Source organism: Pseudopipra pipra, chromosome 1, assembly GCF_036250125.1.
Source record: "Pseudopipra pipra isolate bDixPip1 chromosome 1, bDixPip1.hap1, whole genome shotgun sequence".
NCBI lineage: Eukaryota > Metazoa > Chordata > Aves > Passeriformes > Pipridae > Pseudopipra > Pseudopipra pipra.
Window position 1 is genome coordinate 96,464,408 of NC_087549.1, and position 13,241 is coordinate 96,477,648.

The 13,241-nt window shown below is 42.0% G+C and overlaps 1 protein-coding gene across 3 annotated transcripts in view; it reads right to left on the minus strand.

The window, feature by feature from the left end:
* Positions 1–13,241, minus strand: part of SLC66A2 (solute carrier family 66 member 2) — a 58,231-nt gene that overhangs the window by 17,377 nt on the left and 27,613 nt on the right. For all 3 annotated transcript variants that reach the window (XM_064666449.1, XM_064666447.1, XM_064666437.1), the window contains one exon: positions 1,136–1,352. In XM_064666449.1, the coding sequence (XP_064522519.1) occupies positions 1,136–1,352 (217 nt within the window). The remainder of the gene's footprint in view (positions 1–1,135; positions 1,353–13,241) is intronic.

Consider the following 13,241-nt stretch of genomic DNA (forward strand, 5'->3'; position numbering starts at 1 on the left):
AAACAGAAAAGGAAAAGTCAAACCAGAGCATAAAGAAGGTCTGGTAGGTAAGTTGCCTTCTGGATATCACAGGAACAGAATTTTCCAAGGCAGTGTGTGTATGAAATATACCCCAATAGTTTGGAAGTAAATCCTGACTCATTCTGTACCAAAGGGGCTCCCACTCAGAAAATGCTTTAAGCATCAAAGTAAATTTCTGACCATTCCCTCAACAACATTTTAAGCTAGAAAAAAACTTCGAACAGCTAGTATAAGCATGCTCAAGCTAAACAAGTAAAGGGAACGATGTGAACAGAGGACAAAATTGCTTTGGTTTGGGTGTGAACTTGCTGTTGTACTTTTTCTACAGACCAGTGCACTTATGTATGTACCACAGTGAAGGTTTTCTCTCTCAAAAAGCTTTACAAGTTGCCTTTGCAATTTGGAAATCTTAGTGTTATCACTGAGTTATCCAGTAAACAGTATGAAAAGATAATCTAATTTAACACTCCAAGAGTGGGCACAGGATTAAAGTTTTCTGTCCCACACTTTTTTATAAAGGGTTTCCTAGTAATGACTGTAAACGTCTTATTAGAGCTTTCTTAAATGTCAGTTTCAGGCTCTGACACAAAAATAAATACTCATGTTATTTGCTACAAATGTAATAATGGATTATGAAAAAGTGATGAGTAGATATGTGACAAAAAGTGACGAGCTAATATATGAGTTACACTGACAGTTATTTGCTGCAGGCTCAAAATATTTTCATCCTCTGTATTACTTTTGATATGCATGATCTCTTTAGTCCATTTCTAATTGCCAGTGTAGCACGGCTTGGACTGCAATATGTTGCTAATGGCAACAGTGGTAGTTTCACATGTTTATTTCACTAAAACCTGTTTCACCCTGGAAGTGTCCAGCTGGACTTGGATAATGGGTCAGACCTCAGAGCTGTAAGGGAGCTCCCACTGCCTTCAGCAGTGCTGCAGCAGCTCCTAGTGATAGAGTGTCTACTCCGACAGTTGCCATATTTTCAAGTAAAAATAAGAGACATGACATTGGCCTTCCTGGAGAAGTATTCCAACACTACACAGATAACCTACACGAACACACACACACACGCACACTTACTTGCTATGTAAGACAAACACCATACCTCATTCCTTCTGTAGATCTGTTCTGGTAGTTGCGGTAGAGCTGGGGAACACCCAGCATGGCCTCAGTGAACACTGCAAGGAAGCCCAGTGTCTCCACAAAGAGAGATGAGTCCAGCCAGAGGTAAGTGATGTAACCAGTCACACCAGTGAAGGTGAGGACACACTGCAGATAGTCTGTAAACTTGCTCCAATGCCAAAAATAGTTCAAGTCAAAATCTGCAACAGAATAGGAATGGAAGAAGAATCAAACATGTTTTCTAAACCAACTCGAAGTTAATCAGATGGAATGAAGAACAGGGAAGCATGAGGGAGCCACAGTCAGTCTTTGGCCATAGAGCATGGTAGAAAATGAGGGAAATAATTAAAAAAATAAAACCAAACCAACCAAACACGCTCACAAAAAAAAAAAAATCAAACACAAAAACAACATGAAAAATTAAGAGTCTTGATTTCAAAAACATTTTTTGGGGAGTGTTCAATAAGGAAACAATAAAACAAAGTCTTGCAAACCAACAAAATATTTATAAAAATAACTTTTTAAAAGGAAGCATTTTGAAAATACCTTCATGTATAAAACATGAAGGACTCTGGATACTAAGATCCAGATCTGGATATTAAGGGATGGGGCATCCACAACTGGATACTGGACTCTGGCATAAGAAATGTTTCACAAAAAACTTCACAATACCTAGAACAGGCCCCAAGCACAGCAATGTAAGTGTTCTCTCTCTTAGGTCATTATCTCTACCCTCAAACTGCCTCAATCCAAGCTCCTTAGAAGGTCACTTAGAAGTGACCTGAGAAGTTCACAGTTCTGTTCCCTGGTGCTGTGCAGCTATGCAGCTACCTGTGGTGAAGGGCAAGTTGCCATGTGCAGCTGGTACAGTTTTACTGAGACAGGTACAAGACTGAGGCAAGATTCCCCTCTGGAACAAGGCCTCCCACAGACATCACCAGTTTCCACTCCAAAGGCAAAATGTGCTTTGCTCTCACCTTTGCCATTACCAACGACTGCAGGGTGCACACTCATTTCTACATTCATCAGAACAAAATGCTGCACCACACGACTTCCTCTCTTGAGAGCAGGAGAGAAAAAATGAACCAACCATGGCATTTGCTTGGCACATTAACAGCATGCCACTGGAAGATATGCAGCTATCTTATTGATGACTAATAAAATATAAAACCCCATAACCATTGACTGTATCACAAAATAATAACATCATTTTTAATAATAAGAATGCAACAATAACTGTAGGTGCTGTTCCTGCCTTCCTTTCTTAAAAGCACTTTAAGTTAAAAATACCTACTTCAACCTACTGTTAACTACCAAGATGATGAACCACCGTCCTAACAGGGTTATTACAACCAGCCCAAATATGTGCAACACACATCCCTAGAAGATTTTTGTCGCTGCCACCTCAGAAGTAGTAAGAAAGCTACAAAAAAAAGTCCTATTTCTAATTCAGGCAATGAAGACACTGACCTCCACGGACTAACAGCAAATTCAGTGCAAATGGGAATACAGGCACTTAGCTGCCTAAGGATACATATACATGTCAAATAATAGTTTCATTCTCTGCATCTTTTCACACCTTCATATCATTATCAGTCTAGCCCTCAGACACTCCTTATTAACTCTTTTTAATACCTGGCAAACTCATTCCTGAGGACACCTATTGACTGCACCCAGCTGAATCATTTTACTTTGCCACACAAAGAGGAAGGCAAAACTGGCCAGGACCATACCCAACCTGTAGAATTATCAGCCACCACCCAGACTGAATGAAAAAAACTGTGGCAAACCCACTGTAAATGTAAATGTTAACTTCCAGTATTTTATGTTAGTGGCTCCTTGGCCTCAATAATTCAGGGACGCAAGACACATAGCACATGAGCATCATGCGTTTCTGGAGCTTTGTGAAGGTTTTCCTTTTTGGAGATGAAGGAAGAACAAAATAGAATGAAACAGAAAAAAGGAACCACAACCATAAAGGCAGGAAAATCATTATTCAATTTATCTCTATTGCACTTTCTGGAGACAAGGAAAGTCAAGGAGAACCTCTGACAAAGCAGAAGGAATAAGAAACATTCAAAACTCCCATTGCTTTCACTGTGCCTGAGCTACACCTGCACAACATAAAGTAGCAAGGGGTGTAACAGAGTAAATTTAAACTACTTTTGCCGGCTTCGCCAGCAATAGCAAGCAAATGGCCTGACACTACGCAACAAATCTGACACTATGCAACCATTACATTTGCAAGAGATGCTGTCGGGGACAGAGGCCTTTGGGCATACAATGGGGCCAGAACAGTGAACAGCAGAAGAAAACGGGATTAAGAGAAAGAAAAGTTGGGGAGGTCTCAGGTCATTTAAAAAAGTAACCTCCAGTGTAGAAAAGGAGAGCTACTGATGTCTTTTAAGACATAACTGCTTTTACCAGATTATTTCTTCAAACCTTTTGAGATGTGCTCACACAGTCTTTAGTTTCTTCACAGACAGCTAAAGCACTGGCTTTCAATCCTCAAGAAGACATGTGTTTCATTTTACTTCAGAGCTCTCGCATTCAAACATGCTGAGTGTCAAACATGCTGAGTGGAAAATTTGCTTTTACTTTCCCGCAAGAGTCATTCAACATTGACACAATGTTCAACAGGTCCTATCTCAGACCAACATCTTAAAATCAGCAACCAGCAACCAGTGGCAGCCATAGACAAGAATGCATAGAATCACAGAATCACAGAATGGCTTGTGTTGGAAGGGTCCTTAAAGATCTTCTAGTTCCAACCCCCTGCTATGGGCAGCAACACCTTCCACTAGACCAGTTCACTCAGAGGCCCACTCAACCTGGCCTTGAACACTTCTAGGGATGGGGCATCCACAACTTCTCTGGGCAACCTGTTCCAGTGCCTCACCAACCTCACAGTAAAGATTTTTTCCTAATATCCAATCTAAACCTATTCTCTTTCAATTTGAATCCACTCCCCATCTGTCCTATCACTACATGCCCTTGTAAAAAGTCCCTCTCCATATTTCCTGTAGGCTCCCTTCAGGTACTGGAAGGCCACAATTAGGTCACCCCAAAGCCTCCTCTTTTCCAGGCTGAACAATCCCAATTCTCTCAGCCTTTCCTCATAGCGGATGTGCTCCATCCCTCTAACCATCTTGCTGGCCCTCTTCTGGACTTGCTCCACCAGGTCAATGTCCTTACTGTGCTGAGGGCACATCCTTTCAGACAGTTCCAGCCCTAGAAGAGACCACGTTGACTCTCGAGATGGCTATGCAGTCACTACACCTTGAATCCTGGGTTCAACAGAATTAGTTTGGATCTGGTTGCTGTGCTGCCATGGGCATGCAGGACCCTTGGTCCCTCACTCACTAAACCTTCCTACCAGCTGTCAGGTCTGCCCTGCATACACTGTGGTTTTCCTCCTTCATTCTCTACATGTTCAAGGCTCCTTTTTAAAATACCCATCCCTAGACACCAAATCCTTATTTCCCCAAGTTCATTTTCATAACAAAAATCAAAGAACTAAAACTACATGCGGAGAGCAGAAGTTTAGGAAGCTCATGAAACAAAAAAAGTCAACATTCACATAGCTACCATGAGGCCAGCTACAAAATCCATGGATCCATGCAAACACTTGAACAGATGAGAAAACTATCGTGTGAAACAGGACTTCAGCTGAAGCAGGAGAGCTAATTACTAGCACAGGAAAGAGACTGATATTCTCTTTTGCTCAAAACTGTCATGATGCTAGACAGTCTCTGTTGCACTGCACTAGTTTATTGAGTAAGTTCTAATTTCTGCTATAAATTTTCCTTGGTTATGTTTTCAGGGAAGAAGGGAAGACAAAAAGACGTAAGAACCATCACAACCGATAACCTTGGTAACAGCCTTGCAGAAAAACATCTGAGTTATTTTAAAAACAACCCAATATATAATCACTAATTGCCTTACTTAACAGATGTATATTCCAGATGCAGAAGTCTATTTTAGGACACTACACACCACCACACTCTGCATTACCAAAAAACCTGACTTTTCATATGGGTTTCTCTGGCCCTTACTTGAACTGTTAAAGTGTTTTGCCACATGATTGCTCCTTTTTTAATCGAGGCTAAAACTTATTTTCTTTGACAAATGGTTTCAAAAATTCAAAGGGAAAATAATCACTTCAAGGTCTGGAAATAAACTATGACTCATTTTTCCAAGTTGCTCCCTTCTCAAGGGGGTCCAAACACATTATGGGAGTAATGGGAGCGATATACTTTCAAAGAAAAAAAATGTTGGTTGTGCTGAGTACTGTGACAGGTACATACAAAAAAGGCTTTTAAATGCTAAAAAAAAGAGAAGGAGTTAGTTTTAAGAACAGAACAAAATCCATATGTGTGTGCAGACTAGTCCTGTCCCAAGAAGATAATCAGAGGACACCAATCAGGGCTCCAGAACTGAATGAAGTCATAAATACTACTACAAACATTATTTATATCTGAAGAAAATTATGAATAATAAATATGATATTGGGATTTTTGCCCCCCCCCCCATCATCCCTTTTCTTTAAAAAGACAAAACAAGAAGTCCCACTGTACCACATTTCTTTTCTAGCAAACATCTTAAAAACTGTCCAAGTTAAATCTGGATGCACATCTTTCTACTCCCTGAAACAGGAAGGCACTGCTTGCATAGCTCACTGCATTCACTAGCTCCCCATCCTGCCCACAGAGAAATCCATGATGTGAGTTTGTGACCATACTCAGCTGACGCAGTCCAAGCAGTAACTCCCAGTCACTACCATCCTGCATGGATCGGAATTGGCATTACTGCTGTGAAAGGTACTGTATCTTATTACCCATGCCTGAGCTCTTTAATCCACTCAGTGAGCTGCATTTTAAGTATGTTAATCCATTGATAGATGAGAGATTTATGTTGGAAAATCCTACTGATGCTGGGGGAAGTAGCAGCTCAGTAGGTTCTTTATGCACTGACTGGAGAAAACTCTACACAGCTTGAGGGTGAAGAGGGATGAGATTAAAAGACCTCCTCTGGGAGGCACATTGCGTGTCAGATATGAAAAACATAAAGCAGGCAGAGACAGCATTGTAAATAATCATGGTTAGGACTAGTTGGGACAAAATGCAAGTAGTAAATTCAAGATTCTAGTGTGGGATAAATGCCAAGCAACACAAAGAAGAGTTCTCACAGTATCAACTTTCACTTGAGGATGACACAGGGGTCCAAACAGTTACATTATTTTTAGTCAAGACACATTTTATACCAAGCCAGCTACCATGCTAGTTCCTTTTGGGAAAGTGAAGCAAAGACTTTGACATCCTAAAAATTATTTACTGTAGCTCTCAATTTCTCTTCCTAGTTGCATCTTATTTTTTGTCTTGACCTTTCTAATTCTGTACCTACATCCTTGTGCTACACTTACACTCATCCCTAGATATTTGACCCAGCTCTCAGTTTTTGGTTGGTTCCTTCCTGGGTTTGAGGTCAATGAAAAGCTCGCAATTTTATATTGCCTGTCTTTGCAAGGTGGGAGAGTTTGTATTTGAGCCCTTTGTATAGCTTCACCTAGGAAATAAACTCTTTCCTTGTTATGAAGGCTACTGGTTTTACTTTGCTTTCTCCTGCTCCTTATTATACCATTAATTCAGTCATTCACCCAAACTGCCTCCCATAATTAAACTCTTGACCTCCTGTATGAAAAACACTGCTCATTAACTCATTCTAAGAGCACGCTGGACACTCACTACCCCTGAGTGCCTTTCTAAACAGATGACTGTTTACCTCCTCCCCCCAGTATACAGCTAATAATTCTTATGTTTTGGGAGACTGTGGTGCTGTCCAAAGAATGTCTAATTTCCATCATCTAACTGTGGACCACAGTGCCTGCCCACCTGACCTGTCTGTTCCCGTCACATGATCAAAGGAGTCTAGCCTAAGCAGTCAGATGTCCAGCTCCTCCCTTAAAAACACTAGAATCCAAAACCTCAGGGCTTAGATGCTGTGAAGGAGCCTGATAATGGTAATTTAGCCAACCTGGAACAGTTACAAAACGCAGTCATGGATGAGAATTATTTCAGGTTATTATCCATGGTCTGTTTATTGTAAAATGTACATGCTTTAAATATGCAGGAGCTGGAACCTGTAACTCTCCGCTCTCCCTGTGGGTCTTAGCTACTGGGCTACGGTGCAAGAGCCTCCTCCTCACTTGCTTTTTTGCTTGTGTCAAGAACTTGTGGTCTCTGCTGTAAAAGAGGTTCAGTTCTGAGCAGCAGGCAAATATGAATGCCACTCCTCATCCCAGCCTGGCAACGAGGGCAACTCTTCGGACAGCTGGAAGATGCAGACTTGTATCCCCAGGCTGACAAAAGAAATTAACTCAGACCTCTCACACCTCAAATGAGTGCTCTAAGTTATACACAGTTCCTGCACTCAGCAGTGGCATCTTAAAATAAATAAATTTTGCCATGTTCTCTGAAGAGGACTTGGGAGGCACCTGCCACAGAAGGCAGGGCCCAGGCAGTGGATTCTGAAAAGGAGACTTTTACACTTGCAGTCCTCCGCAGCAGCAAATCCTCAGACATTTGCCTCAGGCATTAGCTGTCTGGCAATCCCGATTTCAGCTGTCTCATTTTAAAACAGCAGCAGGATTACAGAGAAGGACACTGGCTAGCACTTCTCATCTTGCTCATTCTGGGCAGCTCCCAGTCAGAAGGTGGGTTTCTCTGATCCTCTGTTCTGAAATTCCTGCATACCCGACAGGGCACCCAGGAAATAACTGGGGTGACAAGAGCAGCAAGGCTCTGTAGGACTGTTACCAGGTGATCCGTAACTTCTCTCTCTCTCTCATTATCTACATATCCAGCTAGGCACTTTCCTCTTTTCTTCCAGAAAGAAGGAAGGAGGTAGCATTAGACAGCAAGAATTGATAGATTTAGATTTTCTTTCTTCCTTTTTTAAGAAGTGATAGAAACCTGCAAATGCTGTCTGAAGCCAGCATTTCTTTTACACTCACTGGGACTGAAAAGGGACTTGTTATCTTTCACTCATGGTACAAAAGAGAAGAAGTGAGAGCTTAGCACCAAAAACTTCTAGCTCTGATCCAAACCACTGTCCTTTGAAAAAAAGTTCAGGAATCCACCATCTTGCATCATCTCTATCAGGAGACAGTGTTCTCCATCTCCATTCTTTCAGGCCCATGAGCTAGGAATTTCTGTATCTCTGTGTACTTCTAAGTGTCTGCTCAGCCCTGTCACCACAGTACTTCAGCATCTCTCAAACCTTCTCTTCCACAGGCTGTTGTCATCTGGCCTTCACGCTGACTTGTAGGCAAACACTGCCCCTTTTTCCCTTCTAGCACATCTAAGATGGGAGTAAAATATTCCAGAGGGTCTTGAACCCTTTCTGAAAATATCACCCCAGCCTATACTAAACAAATTACTCCCATTCAATGAAACTCATTTTTGACATCCCTTGGCCCCTAGAGTGCCTTGCCTTGGCCACATATAGACTAATGTCAGTGTCCTTAAAGCCAGTCCTCTTAGGATTTCACTCTCCTTAAAGGCCCCGCACAAGTCCTTTAGTTAACAAAAAGTAACCAGCAGGTTTTCATGAGAGGGGGACAATGTCACATCTTAATTGCAGAGAAAAAGTCTGAAAGCCTCACCCACATAAAACTTGAAGATCAAAAAAAAAAACTTTTGTTTTTAAAAGCTCACTGGAGGTTTCAGTACTTGATGGGAGGACAGAACACCTGATAGTAGAAGTTCAAGTCTGATGAAACCTCTTCTATATCAACATTACCCCTATCTCCCCTCAGTCATCTCCTCTAGTTTGAAGGCAAATACTTGACTTGATTTTCTTTGCTTCATTTTATGTGTTGTCATCATCTCCTAAAATCTTTTATGCTGGGTCTCTGTTTTGTCACATCAGGTTCATGCTTTTTCCCTCCCATCAGGTTTATTACCCGCTCTTCTTCCTCCTTCTCAAAAAAAATTACACATAAGTGGCCTGACATGTTTTCAGCACTGCCTCCCCCACTCAGGGCTTTACATTCATTTTTCATACTGTCTCCCAGCACAACATACCTACAAGCATTAGCAACTGCTCTGCCTTTCCCCTTCGGAAGCTATGAGATCCACTCTTAACTCCTCACCAAAGGGAATTATAAATACCACACTAATGCACTGGTACATATGAAAAAGTCAAACAATCCACATTCTATTTCATAACACCCTGCCTTTCCCATTAATGTGCTACTTCCCTGATTTTACAGCCTTTGGTTTAAGGGAAGTCTCTGAATACCACTTAGTACAGTGGTCTTCACCAGAGATAATTCGCAGTGACACCCATATCGACCATTTTGTGACCCTTAAAGAACAGCAATTTAAAAGTTACACTTTAGTCTGAAAGTTTTAACCCTGCTGCTAACAACACACAGAAGTAAGAATTAAAACCCCATGCAGTGCTACAGGCTGGGCAAAGAGTGGCTGAAGAGCAGCCAGGCAGAAAGGGACCTGGGGGTACTAATTGACAGGAAGCTCAACATGAGCCAACAGTGTGCCCAGGTGGCCAAGAAGGCCAATGGGATCTTGTCCTGTATCAAAAATAGCGTGGCCAGCAGGACCAGGGAAGTGATCCTTCCCCTGTACTCTGCGTTGGTGAGGCCACACCTTGAGTATTGTGTTCAGTTCTGGGCCCCTCAGTTCAGGAAGGATATTGAGGTGCTGGAGCGGGTCCAGAGAAGAGCAACAAGGCTGGTGAATGGACTGGAGCATAAGTCCTATGGGGAGAGGCTGAGGGAGCTGGGGTTGTTTAGCCTGGAGAAGAGGAGGCTCAGAGGTGACCTCATCACCGTCTATAACTACCTGAAGGGAAGTTCTAGCCAGGTGGGGGTTGGTCTCTTCTCTCAGGCACTCAGCAATAGGACAAGGGGACACGGGCTTAAGCTCCGCCAGGGGAAATTTAAGTTGGATATCAGGAGAAAATTCTTTACAGAGAGAGTGATCAGGCATTGGAATGGGCTGCCCAGAGAGGTGGTGGATTCACCATCCCTGGAGATTTTTAAACGCAGATTGGACGTGGCACTGAGTGCCATGATCTAGTAAATGGACTGGATTTGGACCAAGGGTTGGACTCGATGATCTCGGAGGTCTTTTCCAACCCAATCGATTCTATGATTCTATGAAAAGCTAAATGAAAATATTCATACCCTGGGCACATCCTGTGCAGATTTTGCTGTGCTATCTGCAGTGTAATTTACTTTGTACAGAGCTTCAGTTTATAGGAGTCTCACGGTGAAGAGGAAAAACAAAAATTTAGAGAAAAATGCAGTTATATAAAGCCACAAAATTAGGTTGACCTTTAACTCGCCTTTGAGATTTTCCACTGTCTTACAAGAGGATGCAAAATTGTTTACATCACTTGTGCTGCACTGTTATCAGCCCTGTCAAATTTTAATTTGTTTGTCTATATATACACCTAAACATGCCTGCATACAAATACACACCTCTTCCTCACATTACAACTGCTAATCTTATAAGCACTGAAAATAAAGCAAAATTATAAAAGCAACCAGGGAAGAACAAAGGAGTTTTTGTTCTAATACAGAGGAAGGTTTAGCAAGTATGGTATCTGTGAAGAAGGCTGCAGCTGTTGGGCTCAAAAACTGGTGGTGAATGACAGCTAAGCTGGGAAATCCACATGGAGCAGCACAGCACAGCCATCTCTGCACATCACTATGAGTAACCAATTTTGGGGAAGCCAGAAGCAAACTCCTGCCCCAGTCCCTCCAACAAAAAGCCTGCAGAAAAGTACTGGTCTAGTCTCTTCCAAAGTAAGGACATTTCTTGGAGTTCTCCAGATGGAAGATCCTTTCAAGGCAATCTTGCAGCAGGTACACTTGCAACCCCCTACCAATCCACCTCGTGCAACATATGCTAACCAAACTCTGTCTGATTCCCAAGTTCAGAGAGAGAAAACACCAGGTCTGTACTCCTGGAGTATTAGTACACCACGCTTAATTAGTAAGATTAGGAGAAGAAAAATGACAGAGAACCACCACCACAGATACATACATGCCAATATTGCTACTAGGGCAAGGCACTTAAGCCTAGATATATCTAAATCAAGGTAGTTATAGGACTGTATTTCCTCTGTGGAGACTGGCTTCCCCAGCAGCATCACTACTGAAATTACCTACTGTGTTACTGCTACTTTTGCCTGTTCAGTACAGAACTCTCTCCTCTTTCTATTCTAACGTATTGACGTTCTTAGTCACTGTGTCCAGGAGATTGTCTCAACAGCTGGTAAAAGCAGCAATTAGCTGACGTACAAGCTGACTGACAAAGGAAAGCAGCCTAATAACTAGGCAGATCATGGGGCTTGGAAAGCCATCGGCATGAGATAACTGTGGCCCAAAGGAATTAGTGCTATGGAAAATAAGCCAGGTACTTGAAAGGTGGAGTGAAAGCAGCAAAAACAGCTTCAGAAACCATGCGACTCAGAGAGATGACGAACCTCAGGAGGAAATCCTCCTCTAAAGGTGCAGCATGGCAGTGAAATGGGAAGCCACAAAATGGGAAGCACAGTTTTGATGATTCTGGGCAGCAAATGTTTTCAACACTCCTGATTCTGCTCACCTCCTACACCAAGAGCATCAAAAATCCCACTGCCAGATAAACTAAAGCAGTAAGTCCCCCAACCCTTCATCTGCAAGTACAGCTGTGAAGTAAGGCCTTTGCTCCCAACTGTGCTGATGGTGGAGGCGGCAGATAAGAGCTAAGCTCACTCTTCTTTTGGTCAGATACGCCTTCCTATGCTAACTATAGAAAGAGACTTCTTTTTCTGACAGCAAGATAAGCAGGGATAATGAGAACATCAGAGCAAGAAGAACGTGTAGTACCAGGTTACTATTTTTACAGTAATTTTAACAATATTTTACACTATCCTCAGCATGGTTTATCTCAGCTATCACCCACAGCGCTACCAGGCAGTACACAAAGGTCTCTAAAAAAGACTAAAATGGAGTAAGTTAAGCACTGCAGAGCAGGCAGCCTTTGCTCTAAAATTCTAGTCGTTGGGAGTTATAAACTCTCTATGAAAACAGTTTTAATTTCTTTTGAATAGTACTGAAACTGATTCTTTGCAGTTTAAGTCTCAGAAAATATCAAGACTACTATAATATTAGAAACAATGTGCACTTATCATACCCCCTCTCATTCAAAGACTGTAATTAAAGAGATGAGTATTTAGAGAGATTTAAGAATTACAAAGCCAAGCTGTGCATGAGGCCAGATGTAGGTTGCCTCAGATACCACCATGCCAGGGATTACGATGCCAGGTTGCATGTACAACACAGCAACTCTGGAAGTAACTGTCAGGTAATACTTCTCCACCTTTTGAACTGCAGAACTCTGGGGAGAATGCCGAGTAGCCAGTAACATGCCTAAAGATAAATGATCCCTCTCCTTTTCAGTCTTGTCTGACCTTGACTTGCCTGAGACCCTATCTCCTCTACTGTAAAGACACCATGAAAAGAAGATATTTATGTTATTTTTTTGTCAGATACTGAAGTCGGGCACCCTCCTTTTGTCCATGTGTAAGTATGTCTACAACACAAAGCTAAACACTCTTCCTAAAAATATAAAGTCGTCTCCTCATTTAGGACTTTTGGGGGAAAGTTTAAACCTAGTTTCCTAGGTAACCCACCACCAGCCAAGACAAATTCTAGCCCCAAAACTGGCCCTACTAATTTAGCATCCAAACGGAATAATGCCTTGTGCAGCTGACTCCTTTGCTAAAATAATGTGACGTGACCTGCTAAACATCTCTTGGCAACTGCCTCAGTTAACCTCAGAATAACTCATTTTAGTATCAATAGTTTAACACTTCAAAATTACTACAGGCATGTAGGAAATTGTAGGAAGCTTTTGGCTCTTTTTTCCCCTCGCCTCTCTCCTCTGCCCAGTCCCTGCTACACACACAAAAATGTCAGCCGTGTTTTCTTCAATTACCTGAACTGCATTACAAAGATGCTTATATCCCAAAAAGATAGCACAATCTACTCCATTTCATAGGGCTTTCTTTCAAAT